The sequence below is a fragment of the Heliangelus exortis genome, chromosome Z (assembly GCF_036169615.1).
Source record: "Heliangelus exortis chromosome Z, bHelExo1.hap1, whole genome shotgun sequence".
NCBI classification, from domain to species: Eukaryota; Metazoa; Chordata; class Aves; order Apodiformes; family Trochilidae; genus Heliangelus; species Heliangelus exortis.
The window spans coordinates 21,379,650-21,401,369 of NC_092454.1; the positions used below are offsets into that span (position 1 = coordinate 21,379,650).

General features: G+C 41.0%; 1 protein-coding gene across 7 annotated transcripts in view; it reads left to right on the forward strand.

Moving 5' to 3' along the window:
- Positions 1–6,751: 6,751 nt before the first annotated feature.
- The window catches only part of FSD1L (fibronectin type III and SPRY domain containing 1 like), a 29,452-nt gene continuing 14,483 nt past the window's right edge, over positions 6,752–21,720 (forward strand). For 4 of the 7 annotated variants that reach the window (XM_071730154.1, XM_071730155.1, XM_071730156.1 and 1 more), the window contains exons 1-6: positions 6,752–6,884; positions 11,715–11,810; positions 12,707–12,838; positions 16,173–16,274; positions 19,423–19,476; positions 19,961–19,983. In XM_071730154.1, coding sequence (XP_071586255.1) covers positions 6,870–6,884; positions 11,715–11,810; positions 12,707–12,838; positions 16,173–16,274; positions 19,423–19,476; positions 19,961–19,983 — 422 coding nt within the window. In that variant the 5' untranslated portion in view covers positions 6,752–6,869. The remainder of the gene's footprint in view (positions 6,885–11,714; positions 11,811–12,706; positions 12,839–16,172; positions 16,275–19,422; positions 19,477–19,960; positions 19,984–21,720) is intronic. The other 3 variants (XM_071730157.1, XM_071730158.1, XM_071730159.1) reach the window with 1 other exon arrangement.

The following is a 21,720-nucleotide window of genomic DNA, read 5'->3' on the forward strand; positions in this document are numbered from 1 at the left end:
TGTTAGGGACATGAGGCATGTTGCATACAGGTTACAAAAATCTCGCCTGGTCTCCACTGGCTTTTGGCTGTGTCAGAACTGTGGAACAGGAGCTCTTTAGCTCTTTAACCTTGCCACTGGTAAGGAACTCAAGCACTGTCTGGGGAAAGCAGTGATGGTGTCCTCAACTCTGAAACAAGGGACCTTTTAGCTTCTGGGGGAAAAAAACCCAAAAACGGGGACTAAAGATGACCCAGGGAGGGCTTAATGAAAGAAGCACATACGGGGAGAACATAATGAAACATGGGGCTTGGAGGGAATGGAAAACCAGAGGGCACTGTGGTGGGCAAGAAAACCCAGGAAGCTGTTAGGGGGCAGGAGAGCAGGGACCTCAAGACAGAGAGGACTGGAGTTGCAAAAGCAAGATTCATCCTTCACACAGCAGTTCCTGCTGCCCAGACACTATCAGGTGGTGGGTGAGCTTGTACCTCTGAATGCTAGCATTGGACCCCTGCTCCTCAAGCTGCCCTCTTCCCCAACTTCAACTCCAGGACCAGTCTCCTTGCTTGCAGGACAGCACAGCTCCCTGGGTCCCAAAAGGGTGCTCCTGCAGAGATTAGGACCCTCTACATGCAACCATCACCACACCGTAAATCCTCTGTAAATCCACAGTAAATCTGGCCAGCGAGGCCAGATCCTGCACTGCTGAAGTCTGGCATGGCTCCTTCCTCCCACTAAGGGCCACAGAGGAGCTGACCCAGTTTTAGTTGCTGGTATTTAGATGCTTAATGAAGATTAGCTAGTGCCCAGGGAGAAATTATTTAGAATTTCTAATTACTATTTAAGTCATAAATATGTGGAATTGATGGAGCTTGCAGTCCTGCACACAGAGCGTCTGGATAAGTTTATTTCTGACATCTACTGCTATACCCTCCATCTATTGTTTGGTGCTTGCTTACCTTGGACACACTAAAAAAATAAAGCAGAAGAAAATTCAGCACCAGGACATATTTTCTGAGACCCTTGTTAGAGCAGTCAAAATGAGAAATAATGCTTGTGAAAGAAGCTCCTGGATTAGCCACCTCAGCTCAGTAATTTAGTGGAAGAGAAGTAAGTAGTGAGTAGATGAAATATTTCATATTTCATGCTTTGAAGAAGGTATCAAAGGTCTGACCCCTGCTCCCTGTCAAAAAATAGACGAGTGAGTGAGTGAGTCTGCCACAGCTGTAGAAACATTGATAAGAGGTCCCTTCATTTTAATTACTTTTGTGACAGGTCTTAGCTGTATTCGAGTTCTAAATATAATAAATATAAATTCCAAGGAAGACAAAAATACAAAAAAACTTCCAATATTCAGTAGCCATTTGCAGTGTGAGACCCGGATGGTCTGGCCACCTCTCCTGATAATGGGAGCTGCCATATCCCTTAACCTTTGCTAAGAGAGGGCCTGCTCAAAGACCTGGACAACCTGACTGGCACCATCACACTATTCTTCCACCACTATTCTTCTGTAGCCTGATGCTCATTACTGCTGCCACTGTTTCCAGTATTAGACTTCTAACAAAGCAGCAAAGGGCAGTGTGTCTCCTGGGAGCCCATGACATAAAATCTTTTACCACAAAAGTAATTCTGGTGCAGTGACCTCTCCAGTCTCCAAAGGCACCTTCTGAACCAGTTCCAGCTCAGGACAACCCTGGGTGGCTGCCTTCAAATGAACCTTCCTGTAACCTGCTACCTCAGTGTTCCCCACTGCCTGCTGAGCCCACCACAAGGATGGGCTTCCTGCCATGCCAGGATTGCTCTGTGGTTTGCTACTCTCTTAGCTCAATGACTGTTGCCAGCTCAGTGACCTTTTAACAAATGTTAACAGCATGTGTCCTCTGCTCCCCTGCTCCTCTGGAGTCCAGGAGGTACTGACTTGTGTCAGCATTTCTCCTTCCTTTCCCCCCTAGTAGCCTCTGGCCCAAGCACGTGGCGTGATTTCCATGCTGGACACAGCCAGCCTATGAGTGCCGTGAGGAACATGAACAGATAAGAAGCTCGCCTCTCGACTGGCCCAGCCCTGAGTCAGGAGATGGTGCAGAAGGCACTGGCATTGCTGGTACCTGACCTCCCCCAGTTCCTGTCCTTGCCTCCTCCAGCTAGCTTATCAGAGAGCCACCTGAGGTGATGCACCAGAGGTTATTCCTCTCCAGAGGGCAGCAAGAATTGCCTTTGCCTTTGGGGCAAAGTTGATCTGCTCCCTTTGTGTTTCAGTTACCATAAATACAGGACAGGGACAGAACACTAATTTCATACTCCCCAGCTTCTTGTGCTTAAGGAGTTATGGCTCATCATACACACTGTGGTTTTGGGTTTTTTGTTCTGCTTTGTTTTTTTTTTCCCTGCTGACAGCCCTGTTTTGCTGTGCAGCCAGGCTTCCCTGCAAGATGCAGAAAGTTAAGAGGTCAGATCCATCTGCAATTCTGTGATCCATTGCTGCCCTCCTAAGGGAGCACACAAACATACACAACCCTGCCCCTTACAGAGGTGCAGAAATGTAACTTTCAGGCCCTCAATTCTCTTCTTGTCACTGAGGCTGACATCCCCTGAATTGCCTTTTTTACCTCATTCAGTCACGACAGTCCTATTTTTTCTTTTTTCTTCGAGCAGAAAGGAGGTCATCATGCCACAGGTAAAACTCAGTCTGTGCTTCTATTGTCCATATGCTCAGCTGCTTTCCGTGTCACCATCTGCCTTTTCTTCCCTGACACACCCAAGTATTGGCCTGCCTCCCTCTGGTTCTCTGCTGCCCTGTGTGATTTTCCCAGGTGAAGCCCTTGACTTCAGCCTTGAAAACCATGTATGATATTCATTTCTTCCCCCCCCCCAGGCCTTCCCTCCACAACACTTCTCTGTTCTTTCTGAGGCATCACACAGCCATGGTAGCTTACCCTGACTCTTTACTCCTCCAAGCAAGAACAATATTCTGCATCTTTCCCCTTCTGTCTCTGTCCTTTGTGAAGATGGGTATCAAATTTTTCTGTTTCACAATCTAAACATCCCTTGGGGAAAGAAAATGGAAGCAGTCTCCAGTCTGCAACTCTGGTTTGCCCCAATAACGTCAGTGAAGTTAGGCAGATGGACAATAACTTCGAATCTCTGCCCTGTCTGTTACATTATCCGTTGATGACCATGCTATTTTAAGGTTTAATCTGCTTGCTTTGCAGCTAAATGCAGGCAACTGAACATTGCTACAGTCTTGCACCTCCATGCTAAGGTTCCTGTTGCTGTGCAGGTCATTCTGTAGTGCTTGGTAAACCATGGGGGCCCATTCCAATATGTTACTAGTGAAATTTAAATTGCACTTGGCTCTGTCCCCCGTAATTGTACTACAAGCAGAGTTGAGTATGCTTCCAAGTGCTTTTAAACATCTTATCCTAAAATTCAACAAGGACCCACAGGCCCTATGCATGGTGGTTTTCAATTTAATTTTGCAAGTAGCAATAAAGTGAAAGCACCACATGTTGGTCCAGTGTTGGTACAGCAGGCTGTGCATGGCAACAAAATCATAAATACAAGGATCATGTTTATTTTCATTCAGAGATAGACCCTAGAGATCTAAACAACTGGCCAGCAAGTGGAGGCTTCTAGAAGCCAGGCACATCCAAATTTCATTAGCAGCAGGCAGCTGTTTCTGTGTACAATGAATGCACAGACATTTTCTCAAGAACCACAACAGCATGCTTTCCATTGCAGGTCTCTGGCAACAGCTGCACACTTCTAGAGAAACAACATTGTGGAGCTTCACTGATCTGTGTGGCCATCCTACCCAGTGGAGGGAGACAGCAGGCCACGACAGGCATCAAGTGTCTAACTCGTTGCAGCGTGGCTAGTCCTGCCCCAGAGAGCAGGCAGGGCACTGTGTGGAAGGGAAACAGGTATGCTTGGCCACAGCCACAGCTGGCTGTCCTTGGGAAGAAGGTGTGCGGGTCTCACCATCTGGTTCTCTGGCTTTCAGGCTATCTGCAGCCCCCAAGAGGAAAGCCAAGGTTATTGTACATGCCACAGCCTCCAGGTCCGCTGTGCCCTGCCTGTTGTCTCTTGATTGTGCAAGAGCTTCCTCCTGTTACAAAGCTTTCTGAACCCACCACTTTGGTCAACAAATTGGCGGTAACTATGCAATCAAAACGACAGGTCATGCACAATATTTGGAGCTACGGCATTCCTGCTAGACAGTGGTCACAGGCAGGTAACTGAACTCTCTCCTGTGGCCAAGCAGACTGATGAAGACACAGTGCCATCAGCTGGGCGTTTGCAGCCACCTACCTGTCGCTGGAGCCCAGGAGATTTTACTACCAGAAGGAAACATACAACCAGATCTTTCCTGCTCAACAAGCTCTTTGCAGCAGACAAGAGTGCATGCAGAGTGTATGCCTGCCCTAGGTGAGGAGGGCAAACCAGTCTGCAGTACAAAAGCAAGGTGAGGTGTTGAGCTCATTAAGAGGACAGTGCCTAATCCTTGCATCAGGATTTAGGGAGCCTTGTGTCCTCCATGGTGTCTCCTGTCATCCACCAGCACTTCCTCTGACTGACATGGCAGCAGTGGTGTCCTTGGCAGTAGCAGCAGTCCACCATGGCTCAAAAGCCTTCGCTTGTGATTTGCTTTGGGAACCTCTTATAAGAAAAAGTGGAGGACCAGCTGGCAAGCTGGGAAAGCAGTATTCCTGCACTTTTAATGGCCAGACAAGAGCAGCTGACTATACAGCCCAGCAAAGTGCAGCCAGGCTTGAAAACCTTATTAATTATGCTCCCTCTCTTCCAAACTGCAAATAGTTTCTCCACGGAAGTATGCCAGCACATCCCTCCCTAGAGGTTAGAACTCATATTTCTTCGTTTCCTCTTACTTCCTCCTCCCTCGGTCTCTACTGGAAAAATAGGGAGAAGCAGACTTTTTCCTAGGTGTCCTTGTTTCAAGCCATTTGAGAAAGCTCCCTTTCTCTGCTCTTTCTCCTGCTGCTGCCTGGGCTCCTCTCATGTTCATCTTTCTTGCCTGTCTATCCAAAGATGGAGTTATGCTCATGGTAATTCTGCAGTCTCTGTAAGAAGCTGTGTTTAGAAGTGTAGGCAGTAAGTTCACTTTAAAAGCTTTAGCATGTTTTTTACACTAGGAAAGGTAAAAGAGAACATCTGAATGGATGTGATCACTAAGAAGATGAAACTATTCCTCAACTTTGCCTTTCCTGCTAGTCTGAGATGAAAGAGAATGGATGTATATGAAGGGAGGATGTTGAGACTGCTTGCAACAGAGCAGTCCCAGTTATCATCAGTCCTGTAGCCTTCCGGTTTGCCACCACCATCACCACCAATCACATCCCCCAGGAGATTGCTGCAGATTGCTGATTTCCATGGTGGTAGCTATGCTCTGTGCTCCGACTGGTCTGAAACATTTCCAAGGGGTTTATGGGATCTTCTCAAGTCAAAGGTTGTTGGGGGCTTCTATTCAGCACCACCAAAATCAGCAGGCATGCAAGGCACAGCCAGACCCTCTGCCGTGGGTAAACAGTGGGTATGTCCTGCTTCCAGCAGTAAGGGTTTTTCCTTCAGGTGTAAGATTCCTCGCTCTGTCAGCTTGAGGTGCAGCATGACCAGCCATGACTTTTTATCTCTTCTTTCAAACCAAATTTTCAAAAGCAAACTACTGTTGGTGATAATTGGAACAAATGAGGTACCTGGAAGACATAATAGATTTCCAAACCAGAGCCAAGGCCCAGTCCATGCCAGGTAACATAGTCGCAGGAGACCTCTTGATGGAGCTGGGAAGGCTGGATCTATGCCTCTTGGCAGGTCACACCATCTCACTGCTTCTGCATTTCCACATGCCCTGCACTTGTACAGAGCTGCTGATGCAGAAACTAAAACTATAGCAAGACAGAGCTCACAGAGGTATAAATGCATTTAAACAGATACTTTTGCTAGCAGGTGTCAAAATCTTCCTACTGTGACAAATTTCCACATTAAAAGTGGTCTCCTGTTGATGTGCACCCGTGCTTTTTAGTATCTGCACAGTGCTCAAAGCTGCTATAAAGCTATAAAGCTACACTTCAGCTTCACTTCAGCTTACGCTTCACTGGCTGTTTAATGCCTACATCTCTGTAAAATATCATTATGAAATTACAGTTTCTTCCCAAAGCTGCTAAGAAACAACGTTTTTTCTTTTTTTTGGAAATTGGTTTATTGGGCTCTGAGACAAAGCTTAAGGGAAGCCTGACCTAATATATGTACACATATAATAATAATACATACGTTATTGCGATTGTTACATTGCTGTGATCATACGGGATTGGATCTAAGGTGATCTAAGTTTTTTTCCAACACTCTATGATTCAATGACTAAGGCCCAAGGAGGGGCAGAGGTTCCCGGCGGCACGGCATCCTCCTGAGTCGTGGATGCTTCCCTGCATAGTGCTGCCGCAGGCGAGTGTCGGGCGCTGTGCTGGGACGCTCCAGCCTCCGCGTCCCGGACCACATGCGAAAGGGTCGCCCCAGATACCGCCCCAGACACCGCCACCCCGCTCCGCACCCCCGTCCAGCCGATAGCGCGGCTCGAACACGGCCTATCCCGCCCCCACCGCCCCGCGGGAGGCAGCTCCTACTGCACACGTCCAGGGGCCCTCCCCGGGGGGGAGGCGGTGAGGCGCACGTGCGGGCGGCATGTGCGGGGGGGGCTGTGTGGGAGCGGAGGGGCGGGCGGGGAGCATGCGCTGACTGCCCTGCCGCACCCTGGCGCGCGTGCGCTGGTGGGCGGGGGTGGCGCGGGACGGACTGCCCGGGTGCGGCGGAGGAGGCCGCGTGTGTCTGTACCCGCGGCTTGGCGCTGCGGCGGTGGTGCTTGCGCTACCTCCAGCATCATGGACGGTCAGAGAGTGAGTACCGGCGGCCTCCCCGCGGGTAGCGCCCGGCGGCTAGCGCCGGACCTCCCTGCCTCATCTGGCTGTGCTGTCGGGCTTCGGCGGGGTGCTACGGCAAGCGTCTTGGGTGGCTGCCGCTGGGAGCCATCGATCAGGCAGGCGGGGCGTTGCCGACCGTCTGAAGAGAGGGGGCGCGGCTGAGGAGGTGCTGCGCACCCTGTGCGGTGCGAGAGGGCAGGAAGGCGCTTGCCTCTGGGTCGCTGGAAGAGTTCGGGGGAGTGCCGAAGTTTGAAGGCTGTGGCGGAGCGGAGGAGCGCCCGGCGGGAGGGCCTGCTCCGTGCCTAGTGCTGGCGTTGCCGCTGCAGCGCTGCATCTTAATGGAGTACAGCCCTGGGGTAGAGCCATTTCACGTGATGTATTCCTGTCATAACTAATTATGGTGCTTACGGAGGCCCTTCTGTGACCTATCGGTGTAACCTAGGCCCGAAGGGAACTAATTAATAAAAAGGTTCCATAGTGTTTTCTTTTCCTGTAGCTGCTGACCTATAATTCCCTCCTTCCCATACTTGCCATCTGCCTCTTAAGTGAAATCACTGAGAAGCAGAAATATTCCTGGCTGAGGACCGAGCTTCTAAAAATGATATGGTTCGCAGAAAGTTCAGACTCAGCTTTTTGACTTTCGGTCTAGCATCCAAAAGGGCTTCCCTTACTGTCTGTGAAGACTGTGCTTTCTTCAGCTTGGAAACTGGTTTGTGAATATGGTATGGATAACTAGTACCTCTGATGACTTGAAATTTACGGATCACAGATGGTTGCTGTTTTATGGTAGGTGTTTGTGCCCTGCCCTGCAACACACATCTGTGCTTTGGAGGTGAAATGAGAAATACCAAAACAAAGTTTGGTTTTAGTAGATGCTATGTGAATTTGAGTCTGTGTTTACCAGATTTAGGTGAGATTAGTCTCTCAGAAAAAGTAAAAAAAAGGCTGTTTTGGGTGCTCTAGGTGTATGTTGCTCACTGTCACTGGCTCATCTGGATTACAGTGTTGCTCAGTGACTTAAAATAAAGTATTTAAATTGCAGGTGATCTCATATAGTACAATGAAGCAGCAGCTGGGGCAGAGGCATGCAGGCACTCTGCAGCTTGGTCCTTGCTAGAGAGTGAGCAAAAGTTTTCAAACCTGCTGCTTTGGCCTAAGTATTAGGGATTTTTGGTAGGTAGTGTTTTCTTTTTTACTTTGCTTTCTCACATCAGGGCAGGAATCTCAAGCATGTTTGATAGGCTGTCTCTGGGTCTATCAGATACATGTTATCAAAACACATATTCTACTTGTCAAGCACACAAGACTAAGAATGATACATGTGTTCGATATGTGCTTTTGACACCCCAGGTGCAAGTTACTTGATTGTGTTTATAATCTCTCTCACCAATCTTCTCTTGCATTCCTGCAGTTAGTGTGATACAGGATTTTGTCCTAAGCCTGAGGCTCTTTCATAAACTCAATTCTGCATTCAGTCAGACTTCAGTGTGAGTTTGAGCAAGCTGATAACTTGCTTCTTAAACAGAACTAATCTAATTGGTTAATTTATCAAAGTTTACTCTAACTTTTATGAGGAGCCTATCTGTGATGCTTGTTACTATCTATTCAAAGAATAGATAGTGTTATCTACATCTATGTTCCTGTCAAGTCTAAAAGCCCCATGTTTCAGGGCTTCCTATTCTGACTCATATCTTTCTGTGTCCTTATATTTTTTTTTTTTTTTTGGCAAAGAGTGTATTAGATTCAGAGAATAAGAGTAGAAAGAGTATAAAAGTGAAGAGCAGTATGAAGCTCACTGACTGCAGCAAAGATAACATCTGTAATAAACATTCTATAGTGTTGGAAGTGCATTAATTGAAAATGCATTTGAAACAGACCTCACTTACCACCTGCTAGCCAGATAGAAGCCTGAAAGAAAATTATTTGTAATAGGATTCTGCCAAATATTCCATCTGTCAGTGGGGAATATATTTAAATTTCCTTCAGTGTAGAAATACCAAGAAGCTTTACTGAGCTTGGTGCTTGATGTAATTACTTAATGAAATAGATTCTAAGCCTCAACTGCTGCTTACAATAGTGACTTTTCTAGCATCCTTTTCATTGCATGTAATTGCAGTGGTTTTCAGAAATTCCCCTTAAAGGACGAAGTGGCAACAGTGCAGTGTTCTGAATTTGCCACGTGTCCTGGCATGTTGGGAAGAAAAAACATTTGTTACGTATTGTTGATTAGAAGTTATAAGTTAAGGATTCCTAAAAGCTGACTTTCTGTTCTGGTAGCTTGTGCACTGTGTTTTAAAATATATTCTGTCTGCTGCTGGTGGATATTTTTAACCTCTTGAGCTGCTTTTGTAAAAGATGTCTAATCAAGTTTGAGCTTGACCAGAGTTGGAGGAATTTCTGTTTGCAGAAATTTGAAGCTTTTTAAAAAAGAACCCTACTGATCCTGGTTTAGACAGTTGACTTCAACTTTAGATGTAGTGGAAAACCTTGTTTGATTGCTACCTGCCTGTTGCTTCTATATGTTTGGCTGTTTAAAGGTTTTCTAGGCATTCCTCACATGTAGCTCTTTGTCATATGTAGCTATAAAAAATAAAGGCATTATTCAGTACTTTGTGCAAGAAGACTAAGTTTTTTTTTCCATGTGGTGGATCAGAGTAAGCCCTAAAATCCTAGTTGAAAGAGGATTGGGAGTTTTCTAGTTCATCAAAATTGACAGGTATGTTTATAGGATCTAAGGCTTAACTGTGAGCTGTCTGACATGTGAAAACAATTGCCCCTGGTCTGTAGTGAATGCATAAGCAGCTGGCTGGACAAGAGTATTTCATCAATCTAATGTGTACAAATTAGTCTTTGCACATGTTTAGGTTTGAGTAGACAATACAAAGATTTTGTAACAAAGTGACAAAGACTTTCTGTACTCTTGGTTTCTGAAAGAAGCCAGTCATGGGGTCATAGAATGGTTTGGGATGGAAGGGACCATTATCTGTTTCCAACCTCTCTGCCACTAGGCTAGGTTGATCAAAGTCCCATCCGTGGGACCGAAGTCCCAGTCCCAACCTGGTCTTGAATGCTTCCAGGAATGGGAGAGCCATGGCTTTTCCTGGGCAACCTGTGCTGATGTCTCATCACCCTCAAAGGAAAGAATTTATTTGTAGTGTCTAGCCTATATCTACCCTCTTCCAGTTTAAAACCGTTGCCTCTTGTCCTAGCACTACATTCCCTTAAAAAAGTCAAATCTGATCTTGATTCTCCTCAGAGTCCTAATTTCAGTCATTGCTAGTCTGTTATATCTTAACACCATCACAATACCTGTGGTAAATGCAGTAAATTTCTCTTCCCTCTGCTAGTTGTTTAACTTTGACCATGACGCTATGTGAACAGACAGTAGGCCATAGTACCAATTTTGAAAACTGCTGAGGAAGATGTCAGAAGAAACAAGTACAAGTATGGCTTAGTATTAGTGAAGAAATTCGTTATACAGAACATAATGCGGTGGCTGTTGTGAAAGAATAAAATATTTTTCTTACTTTAATGCATGTAAGTGATCTAAGTAGTAAATGATGTTTACAAAAGTGCTGGTGGGAGGGGCCTTTGAAACATCTTTTTGGTGGTCTGGCTCTTTTTATTGTGTGCTTACTAGCTCCCCATGCCTGGGTTTCCTAAACACTGTGAAGTAACAATGTTAAGCTGAGTAACTTGAAACTTGGAGTCTATCTGATTAATAGTGTCTTAATTGTAATTAAGACAGCTTTTACTTTTTTTCTTTTAAAAGAGGCAAACTTAGCATTTTAAAACCAGATTTCTCATTCACCACGCTGAATTAAATAACAGAAAATTCTTGGTTACCTTTACACCTGGCCCTTTATTTTTACTTATATATGCTGATATGTTCTGAGCTTTCATTATATAACTCTACATAGTTTTAAGTAGCAAGCTTAGATGTATTTTTGTCAAAATCTTAGAGTATGAGACTGACTACTTAACAAAATTAGATCTGGTAGTCTGATTTAGTTTATGTATGCATTTTGATTTGCTTAACCATTTTTCTGCTTAGTATTTGTTTTGGAAGCTGAATCTACTGCATTTTAATGACTGGAGGAAATACACTACAGAAATAACCTTGATATTCTTTCCCAGCTGGCAGATATTCTTTCCCAGGCTTTCCTCTTTGAGGCCACTTTTAATTAGAACATACAAATTATTTGCCAAAATATTTTAACACTTGTAGAATAAGTTTAAAAACCACTGTTACAGATGTACTCTCTGTATAGAATAAACTGTCAGATCAGTTATTTAACACTAGCTTCTTCAGACAATAGAAAGTGCTGATATTTCTTTGGGCTTTTACTAGTTGGGTGGTTTCTTTTAATTAGTTCTTTATACTAGTGGTGGTTGCACAACCACTAGTTTTCTCATCTGGAGAAGCTGCTTATATGGCAGAGTGTTATTCCAGCAGATATTTTGGTTTTGAGCTGTTAGTTGCAGTAATAGGGGTAGCAAAAGCCTGTGGAACAGTGGTATATCATGGAACACATGGAACAGTTTCTTGATTTTGCTTAAACTAATGGCTGGAAATCTTCAGTTCAATGGAATCCTTCTTAGACCTTTGATACTCTTTCTCTTTTCTAGCAAAATATATATCCTGATTCCATTAGGATAAGAGTTGAATTAACTGCAGCTGGAATGTGTATGATTAACTTCCAGATATCTTGAAATAGTGATGTTTAAAAAAAATTACAAGGTTCATTTACAATTTCTTTCCCTTTTTTAAAAATTTAATTTAATTTTATTTTTTTATAATTCTAGGAAACTCTGGAAAGAATTGTGTCTACTCTAGCAAATAAAAATGATGAAATTCACAACTTCATTGACATGCTGAACCATACAATAAAAAATATTCAGGTATATATGTAAGGCTTATAGATTACAGTGGGTCGGGGGACAGGTTTTCAGTTTTGTCAGCCTCAAAATGTATGAGAAGTACACAAGGCATGGTCTCTAAAATCAAATTTAAAATATAACTTCATATTGGAACCAGATAGGAAAAAATTTTTTTTAAAAAGATACAGTTCTTCTGCTTTTTGTGTAAAGAGCTATTGTGGGATTTGTTTTCTGTGGAGAATCTGGATTTTTATGTAAGATCGCAAACTCCTGTTAATTGGAAGTGGTCTCTGTTTTGTTAGACAGCTAGTATACTTGGCAGACTGAAAAGAGACTATCCTGATACTTGAGAGAAAATTCATTGCTCTTTATTTTCTCAAATTATTGGCTTTACTGTAAAAGACCTGATTTTTAGAGCATACACTAGGGAAAGGTTTACGTTCCTTTAGGACATCCATAAACCATAATTTTTTTACTTTAAAGCTCTGCCAACTTAGTTACAGAAATGAAAATCGTCCAGCAGATCTCTAAGCTGGTTTCTTGAGTGCAATTTTTAGTATCAAATGAAAATATTTTAAATGGAGCTGGATGTCTACCTCCTTACAGCCTAGTAATCCAAATAAAATTGCAAGAGGAAAATGAAGGCCTTTTGCCAGGGAAAGTTTCCAAATACATTGGTTCACTGCAATTTTTACTATCATGGAATTTTTGTGGATTTCAGCCTTCTGTGTCCTGAAGTAAAGTCTGCTTAGGAGATGTCCACCATTCTTAATATTTTTTTACCTTTTCATAATGTGAGGAGGAGTGACAAGGTAAACACAGCAAAATATGTATGGGTATACAGTATAACTTTCAGTCTATAGGAAGGTCTGAATTGTTTCCACTACCAATTGCAGTTGTTTCAATTCTCTTCACAGATAAATTCTACTAATGCCATCAGTGAGTTGGATGAAGAATTTGATGGTCTGTATTCTATACTGGATGAGATGAAGGGAAGTATGGCCAACACTATTCAGCAAGAAGAGGCCCGTAAAATTCAAGCCCTGCAGGTAACTGTGTAACTACATCTGTAAATTCTTGCGGCTAAGTAAAAGCAGCTTTAAACTGCTGTTTTAACTCTCAACTGAAAATGAGATTTTGGTGGGGGTTGCAAGAAATGCAGTAAGTTGAATATTTTCTTTCATGGAAGTACTTCTCCTGTCCCTTCTTCTAGACTACTTAATGATCTCCAGCATATTTTATGTTCTCAACATTGTTCTCTACATTGTTATGTAGAAAAGGATTTGTATTATCAGTACAATTTGCAGTTGGAGAGTGGCTGCACAGGAGCATAGATATGTGCTGCACAGACTTAGGTATGTTTATTCCCTCCAAACTGAAGAACAGCTTCTGGACTGAAATTGGTTTCCTTCTCATATTTGTGGTATGAGCATATGAACCTGTAGTTGTATGCGGGTGATTTGCTCAGGCTTGACCTTCTAGGTGAGAATCACACCAGGTGTTCTTATCAGAAAGGCTGCTTTCCTACGGACAGAACTGGCCATTCTCCACTTGTTGACGAAAACCTAATTGTGTATGCATACAGAAAGGCACCAGGGCACTGAACCTGGTACATGAATTTCACCAGCTTGTGGTTTCATAATTTTGTCTAAGGCAATCTATTCAATTGGTTTCAAAGAAATAAAACAAAAAATAAGTTTCTGAAACATCTGTAATGTATTTCCAGTAACTTGTAGCAAGCTGGTTCCAGTTTTCAGAAAGACTAGTTGCATGTGGCTCAAAGGGCATTACATCTAGTTAGCTGAAAATGTTTCTCCAGCTTTTCTTGTTAAATATTTATAGTTGCAGCATTCTTCTATCTAGGTTTTTTTTTGCTTATGCAAAGCAATAAGGAAGGTATTTGTTCGTGAAAAACTTCACCTTGAGAGGTCCTAGGAGCTGTTTCCTGAAACAGATTCCATAGATGCCTTTATTCTTTATAAAGCCTTTATGTTCATACTTTCCAAAACTGAGTGCACAACTGAAGTTAAGGACTTCAGTGCACTTTTTCCATCTCCAGTTTAATCTTTCCCCCCATTTGTCTGTTTTGGGTTCTTCTGAAGTTTTTCAACAGAGATCTGCCCACATTCAGGGACAGTGGACTTAAATTGTTGAAGAAAATTGCCTCTTAATGAGCAGCTCACAGGAGAAATTCAGCTGTGCTATGAATGCTGTGGCATTCAGTTCTTCTATCTTCTAGTGAAGAAAAAGTATGAAGTTAATCTTGCAAGTCTTGCAATTCTGGAACTGCAAAATGTGTTGGTAGTTACTTGCTTGGTGGTTTGACTTAACCATCGAAATTTTCTGTTAATTCTTTTAATTTTCTGATAGATAACCTAGTTTTATCAAGATCAGGTATAATTGAATCAAGTTCTTCTGAAAGCTTGTCAGTGCCACAGCTATATCAAGAACTGCTGCCCAGTATCTGTGTTGGACAGCTGAGCTGCTGCTTTGCCAGAAGAGGATGAAGACAAATGGAATGTTACAGATCACTGACACAGTTGTTAATTGCCCTACTTGTCTTTCAGTTAAGGTTGTTCTCTGACTGTAGACCCAAAGAACATTCTATTTACTTGATTGCAGACCAACCTTTCTCTAATTGAGAGCACTGCAAGAGTGCTTTTCTCAATAGTCAATCTACTAAACGAAATTATGAAAACTGTTGAACTAAATGCATTAATCCAAGCCATGGTCTTTGACTAGTGCTGAAAATTACCTTTGTATGAGGAAACCAGTGAACTTCAGTGAGGTCTAAACATCTTATTTGAATTGAATAAATTGCTTCATTTATTGTCCTTTTAAGGTTCTTGTGCTGTATTTAGTCTTCTGTAGTTTACTGAATGCCCTTGTTGAAAATAAGCTGTAACCTAAAGTGCTGAGGCTGCATAATAATGGATGACAGTGAGAATTTAATATTTAGACTTATCCTTGGTAGTTAAGGTCAAAATTAGAAATTTCCGTAAACCCTGGCTTTGAAAGTATAATGTTTCATTTTGGGCAGTCTATTTTAATGATATTTAAGTATTTATTTTTAACTAGCAAGTGCAGATAAGTATCAGTAAGATGCTAATGTAAGCATCTGGTTACCATGCCATTTCTGTAAAGCTGCTTGAAAATACCTCTGGCATTGGCTCTGTCTTCTGAGGTGTTTGCCTGGGATGTTTTGGCAATATCATGGTATATCTGAGTTTATCAGCATTGGATATCCTCCAAAGAGGAAAGTTAATGGCATGGATTTATTTGGAAACTGTGCCGAGTCTTCTAGATGCTGGACTGTTTCCTGGCTGATAACTTCTCCTTAAACAGTAAATCTGTGGGGCATTTGGCATATGGCCCAGGTCAACTTGCCACATTGCCAATACATAGTTACACTTCTGAAGTACTTGAGACCAGTCTTGAAGTTAACACAACTATTGGTTGCTTTTGAGACAGTGACTGCTTTAGAGCAAACTGTCTTTCCTAAAATGTTTTAAAGAAAAATAATTACTTGCTCTTGACTTTTTGTGAGATATTTCAGTAAGTATCACGTGAGTTAGAAAACACAGCTGCAGCTTGAATGGCAGCACAAAAGCTGCTGGAAGGTTTAGAATTTGCATCTTGTGTATCTTGCAATGTGTTTATGCAGGGTAATCAAAACTAACCTTTTTAGGGATATACCAGTAGTATCTAACAGTAGGAGTTCTCTGTACAGTTTTATGTGCTGGGAATGGTATTTTACTAATGAGTTTTGAGTAATCCTGAAGGAAGTATCTGTTTTGCCCTTCTATTCCCTTTCATCTATAGTCTCCTTTTGCTATACATCAATACTGATTTTCAGAATTGCCTTGCAACAATTCTAAAATTGGTTAGGGGTAAAACAGTTGCCTTTTTCAAGGCATTAAACAGTATCACTTCATTAGTGTAGTTGCAGTTCCATAAATAGAAATTGTAATACATGCAGATGTAAGCATTTCTTAGCTTCTGAAATCGTGGTGCTGGGGAAAAAAAAACCCTCAAAAAAAAAAAAAAAAAAAAAAAAAAAAAAAAAAAACAAAAAAAACCAAAAAACAAAAAAACACAAAGACACAAAAAAAAACCACCCCAAAAAAACCCACCAGACCTTGAAGGGAAATGTGGGTTTTAAATCAGACTTTGCTACCTAACTTTTCCCTGGATGGATATATAGTATATGTCATGTATCACTGTGTGCTTCTCAAGCGTGAAGTTCTAGTTAACACGCTGCTTCAGAAGAAATAGCCTTGATTAGATAAAGTAGGAAGTTGTGACAGATACATAGTGAAGCTGTAGCTTATAAGCCACTTTTTTAATGTGAATATGTCATTATTCTTTCTGTTTTTGCTTCAGGATCAGCTTAGCCAGTGTAGTAGTGCCTTAGAGAGTTCTGAAGAGCTGCTGGAGCTTGCTGCAGAGTCACTGGACATAAAGGACCCTGTGGAATTCTTAAAGGTAGAAAACACTGATCAGATGTGCATAAGACATACGGTATTTGTCTCAATTTTAAATATCCTTTCCATGACTGTACTGGTCTCTGCAAACTTACTGAGAATACTGAGAGTAAGGATAGAAAGGCATATAAAAATACACTTAATGCTTTGTTGAGGAGGCCAAGTCAAGCACTATAATCTTGAATATTCATGCATCTTCTAAAAGTTTTTTCTTAGAGTGAAGGGAGAGGGAAAGTAATGCATTCTGCAGGACAACTGTTATTGATAAGCAAACTTGTACTGATGCTAGGTAAGCAAAGTTGGAAAGTGATGTAAAAGAAATCTCAAAAAAACTGAACTAAGACTTATGTAAATGTGTGATGGCTAGCCCTCAAATCCATGGCAGGTGACCAATTAGTTGCTCAGTGCTACTACACAATGCAGAGTCTCTGTATTCTAGCTAGAGCAATTGTGGATGACAAATATGTTTTGCAGAACTTCATGCAAGCTGTGGATCTTTAATTTGTATACCTGAACTGTATAGCTGTCCTCTTCCACCTATTCCTGAAACCTTCTACATGCATTTATGTACTGTGTAGGCAAGAACCTAGAGTTCAGCCTCTGATCTCATTACAGATAATGTGGACTTTACCACAGCAGACTTGTAAATCAGGCAACATGTACCTAACTGTAAAAATACACTTACAAATTAATAAAGCAGTTCTACATGTACACTGACTCTGTATACTAGGCTTGCTATAGTATCCTTGTGTTGGTAGTAGGATCAGCCATGCCAAATCCAAGACCCAGTTACTTTTGCCTTTCTGCTTTTTAATGGAGACAAGGACACAAATTATTGTAACAGAGTGGGAATGCAAGCTGTCTTACTGTATCAGGTGTAGCTTTTGGCAGCTGTGTTTGTGTGCTGTCATGCTTCGTGAGTGTCAGTTTTGATCTACTTGCCTTTAAGAGTGAGAGTTGCTAAACTGAGTATTTTTCTTAGAACTTCAGTTTGAATTGTCCTTTCTCTCTTATTATGGTGATGTGTAAAAATTTAGTTCTTACTCTATTCAGAATGTGGTTTTGAGTTTACTGTAAGGTGGTTTTTTGTTTGTTTGTTTTTTAATATCTCTAATGCTTTTTCAATCCAATAAATTAAGGGGTCTTATTTGAGTGCTTGCTGGAGAGAAAAAAACCTGTCTTCAAATTTGGCGTCTGAGTCTGAGGATACTGAACTCTAGCATCTGGGATTTGAAAATTGTATTACTCTACTTTGCACTTGTAAATGTGCCTTTGGGTATGGCGTTTTAAGGTAATGCTGCTTTTGCTGTTAGGTAGCTAAATTTATTGCTCAATTAATAGAAATATCAAGTTCTCATAAAAGGAGAGCTCCAGGCCATATTCTTTTATTAGAAAAAGTTTTCTTTGGATTCTCAAGTAAACCAGTTCAGGAGAAATTAGTGTAAGACTAAACTATGATTATTTTTTAATATTTTTTCTATGCTGGGTTTTGGTTCCTGTATTCTCTCCATCGGTTTACTTGGAAGTTAAAGGAATATGAACTCTAGCGCACAGTAGGGTTCAGTGTTTAATTTTACACTGCTGGGCACCTCATCTGAAATAGGCTGATACCCTTCTTCATCAGTAGTCTGGAAATAAACTAAACTCAAAGAAGTTAAGCCAGGACTCTTTTGCGGAAGGCTGTTCATTGTGTCTTGGCTCCTACACTCCTACACTTCTACAGGGCATAAAGTTTATGAAGGTTTTTGGTTTTAAGTCACTTTTGTTGACAGCTGTCATGTAGGAAAACCATAGAGTCACAGAATGGTTTGTGTTGGAAGGCACTTTGAGTATCATCTAGTTTTTACCCCCCTTCATTGTCAGGGACACTTCCCATTAGACAAGACTGCTCAAAGTCCTGTCTAGCCTGGCCTTAGAAATAAGCAGGGAGGTGAAAAAAACTATTTCTGTGTTATTTCTGAACACTTGCTATTTTTTTTTCCTCCTACTTCCCAGTAAAGTAGGGGTAACTAACATTTTGTTGGTTTGTTTGGATTTTTTTTCCACTCAGTGTGCTTAATATTGAGTTAGAAGGAGTTACCTGCTTTTGTTTGACTTTAAACTAGGAAGCTACCTGATGTTTCGTGTCTTCTCTTTAGAAGGAACAGTAGTACTGTTGATAAGCAGCTAGATAAGTAGCAATGTTAACATCAAACACTAATGCAACAGACCTAACTAAGCCATCATTACTGTAACAATAAGTTTTTGTCTAGGGTTGGCAGTTCCTCTTGGTGAAGGACAGGGACTTGTCTTTCTAAATACTAGTTAATGTTTATCTCTGAAATATCACCACTTCTACATCTGCTTCAGTGGAAGCCTTTAAATACTGGAAACAGCTATGTTCTGTGGTTTTGAGTAGTTACATAAAAAGAGAGACTACTAGGAAGCATTGCTGGAATAGTATGATAGGTTTCAGAGGAAAAGTTCAAATAAGTCCTATTTTTTCTTGGTTTTGGAGTATACAACCTGTGTCATATAGTCCAACAAGTCAGTTATACTTACTTGTGAATAATCAGCACTTTATAGTTTCAGACAAAATACCATGGTAGTTGAAATCTTACAAACTTGGTGTCATGGTTTAACACTGGTCTGGCAATTGAATGAGTGACAGATGCTCTCTATTAATGCCCCTCCCCAGTCAAGAAAGGAGATAGAATAAGGGGGAGAGCTTTATGCATTGGAAACTAAACTACACAGCTTTAATGAGACAGTAGTGATAAAAAGAAAAATTATTTAAATATATTCAAAACCACTATCCCGTTCCTTCCTCCTTTCTCTCCAATAACACTCATGTCATCACCAAGGCTACAGGGCAGCCCTGGAAAAATCCCAGGCTGGGCTTCTGGTGTCAGCAACAGATGGGAGCTGGATGAAGGAACACACAAATTCATGAGCGATTGGATCAAAGGCAAATGAATGCACAGAATCCTCCTAGATGCTGGCCATGGGCAAAGAGAAAAAACTTGACCCTCACACTCCTTCAGATTTATACCGAGTATGACAGGTGTGGTTTGGAATACTTTGTTTGGTCACTTCTGGTCACCTCTCTGGTCCACTTCTCCTAAAGGAGGGTTGCAGGTGTGACCCCTTTACTCCCTTTCTCTTTCCAGACCATAAGATATTTTTCAGAACCAAGCCTTGGTTCTGCATGCCATTCTCTAGCTGTAACTATAAACATGGAGAATTATCAGTCCTCAAATCAAACACTGGCTGAGAAACTTGCCATTAATTTCAGTAAGTGCAGCTACCTGGAAGAGACTTAGCTGAAAGTAAAATTACCAGAAAGAAAATTGGTTCTGTTCTGGCTCAAACTGGGACACTTAGCTATATAGCTTTCTTAAAATGTGATGAAGACTAACAACTATGTCAAGAGGCAAAGTCACTCCAAAGCAGTTGAGTAATTTAGAATTGGTTTGCTGTGTTTCCTGAGGTAAATTTTTTTCCAGGTGATACTTACTGCCGTTCTAACCGTTCTATTAACATGCTTTAAAGGAAAATTAGTTTTGATTCAAGTATTAAATTCATTTTGATCTTCAAATCTAAGCAATAAAACTGAGATTATTCTCAACCTTCTTGCATGTTACTGCTATTGATAATTGCATGGAAATACTAACTACTTTCTCTTTCTTCTCCCTGACATGCATCAAGGCTGCCAGACAGATCAAAGATAGGTACAGTACTATCACTTTTGTGTTTTTTAATTAATGTCCTTGAAATGTATTTAAGTTGAATGGGTCATAGTCAGCTTAAGTCAAATTCATTATCACTTTCTTAAGTATTTATCATTATGACATTGCAATTTCTGAAAGAGAACTAAACTTTTATGCTTTTTTTGGAAGTGTTTTTTCTTGCTGACTGGTGGTTTTCCATGCCTTAATAGATGGTTTTGACTCAGGAAAGTAGAGCTCTGCAGCACCTATAAAATAACAAAAATTATTCTTTTTATTACTGTTTTAAAATATATATATATAATTGAAAGCATACATCATAATAAAAACCTTCTGGTTTAATATTAGTACGTGATGGCTGAAATTTAATAATGTGTCAAGCTGACTCTGTCCCTTTTAATTATGAGAAAAATCTTGTTTGGTTTTAGTCCTTACATTCTTGTGCTAGCTAGTTTTCCTTTTAAATGTTAAAAATCTTGTAGGTTTTGCAATATTTCTAATGACATCACCATGACTAATGTCAGTGATATTGCTACTCACTTTGCTTTGAATTGTGTCTTCCAATTGTTTAGATAGCAAAGTGTTACTGTTTCAAAATTAATAGTAAGGTGGATTTTTTGGTGTTGTTTGTTTTTTTTTTTTTACTTGGAAGAATGGTAACTATGTTTTAAAGGCCTGACTGTTGATTCAGCAACCTTACTATGGTGTGTGTTAATATTTTAAAAGAAAGCTCACATGGTCCTTCCAGCATACGGCTCTTATGGAACAAATATGCTAGCTTTCAATTTACAAGTTTTCAAGGGAGGATCTGGTTGTTTAAATTCTGTAAATTTTTGTGTGCTGTGAGTAACTGCTAGAGAAATCAATCTTTAGTGTCTTTACGAACTTAGAGGGATAGTGTCAGTCACAGGAATTTTAATACTACTTTTCTGTAGAGAAAACACACTGAAAAAATATACTTGTGGATCATCTTACTCTTCTAGGTTCTTGAAATACTGATTCTTTGTTGATTAATTCTTTGTTTCCATTTAAAGTGACAGTGCTCAAAATTTTCAGTACATGTGCTCAAAGAGTAAGAGCTTTTTTTTTTCAGTAGAGGTCCCTCTAGCCTATTGGTTGGTATTTTAGTATGCTAATCAGTAGCTCATTAGTTTGGTAATAGTATGTTAATACTGTGAATCCAACTACTCAGTGTTTATCTACCCAGTGTTCTAGGCTGTGAACAAGATAAGTTTTGGGGAAGTGTGGGGACCACACCTGCCCATTGTTTTCATCTTGTCTGCTGGCCTGTTTCAAGAATGGGCTGTGTACTACTTGGGGCCTGTTTTTCTCTAATTGGAATCTATTTTTTGGTAATTGTTACTGTTTCACTGTTATGTAAGCCTGTGTTTATTCTACATGTCTCGTTTGTTCATTTTGATTTTTTTTTTCCCACCAAAATTTTAGTTATTTCAGTTGATAACTGGCATAATGATCAAGGCCTAAATAGGTGTTAAAAAAACTTTCTGAAGCTGACTGCTCAGTGCCTGTTCTTACTGCCAGTCTGAGGATTGTTCTTCCTTAAGGAGAGATTTACTCTACCTGTCTGTCCGAGCAGTGCAGTCTGCTAGGCAGTCCATACTGAATTTTTGAACATAAATTCTGTCTTTGGAAATAAATTGACTTATCTCTTTTATGATGTTCATTCCAGTGTTATAATTGCGTCGTATTAAAAAAATGCAATGCTTATCATTCTTGAGA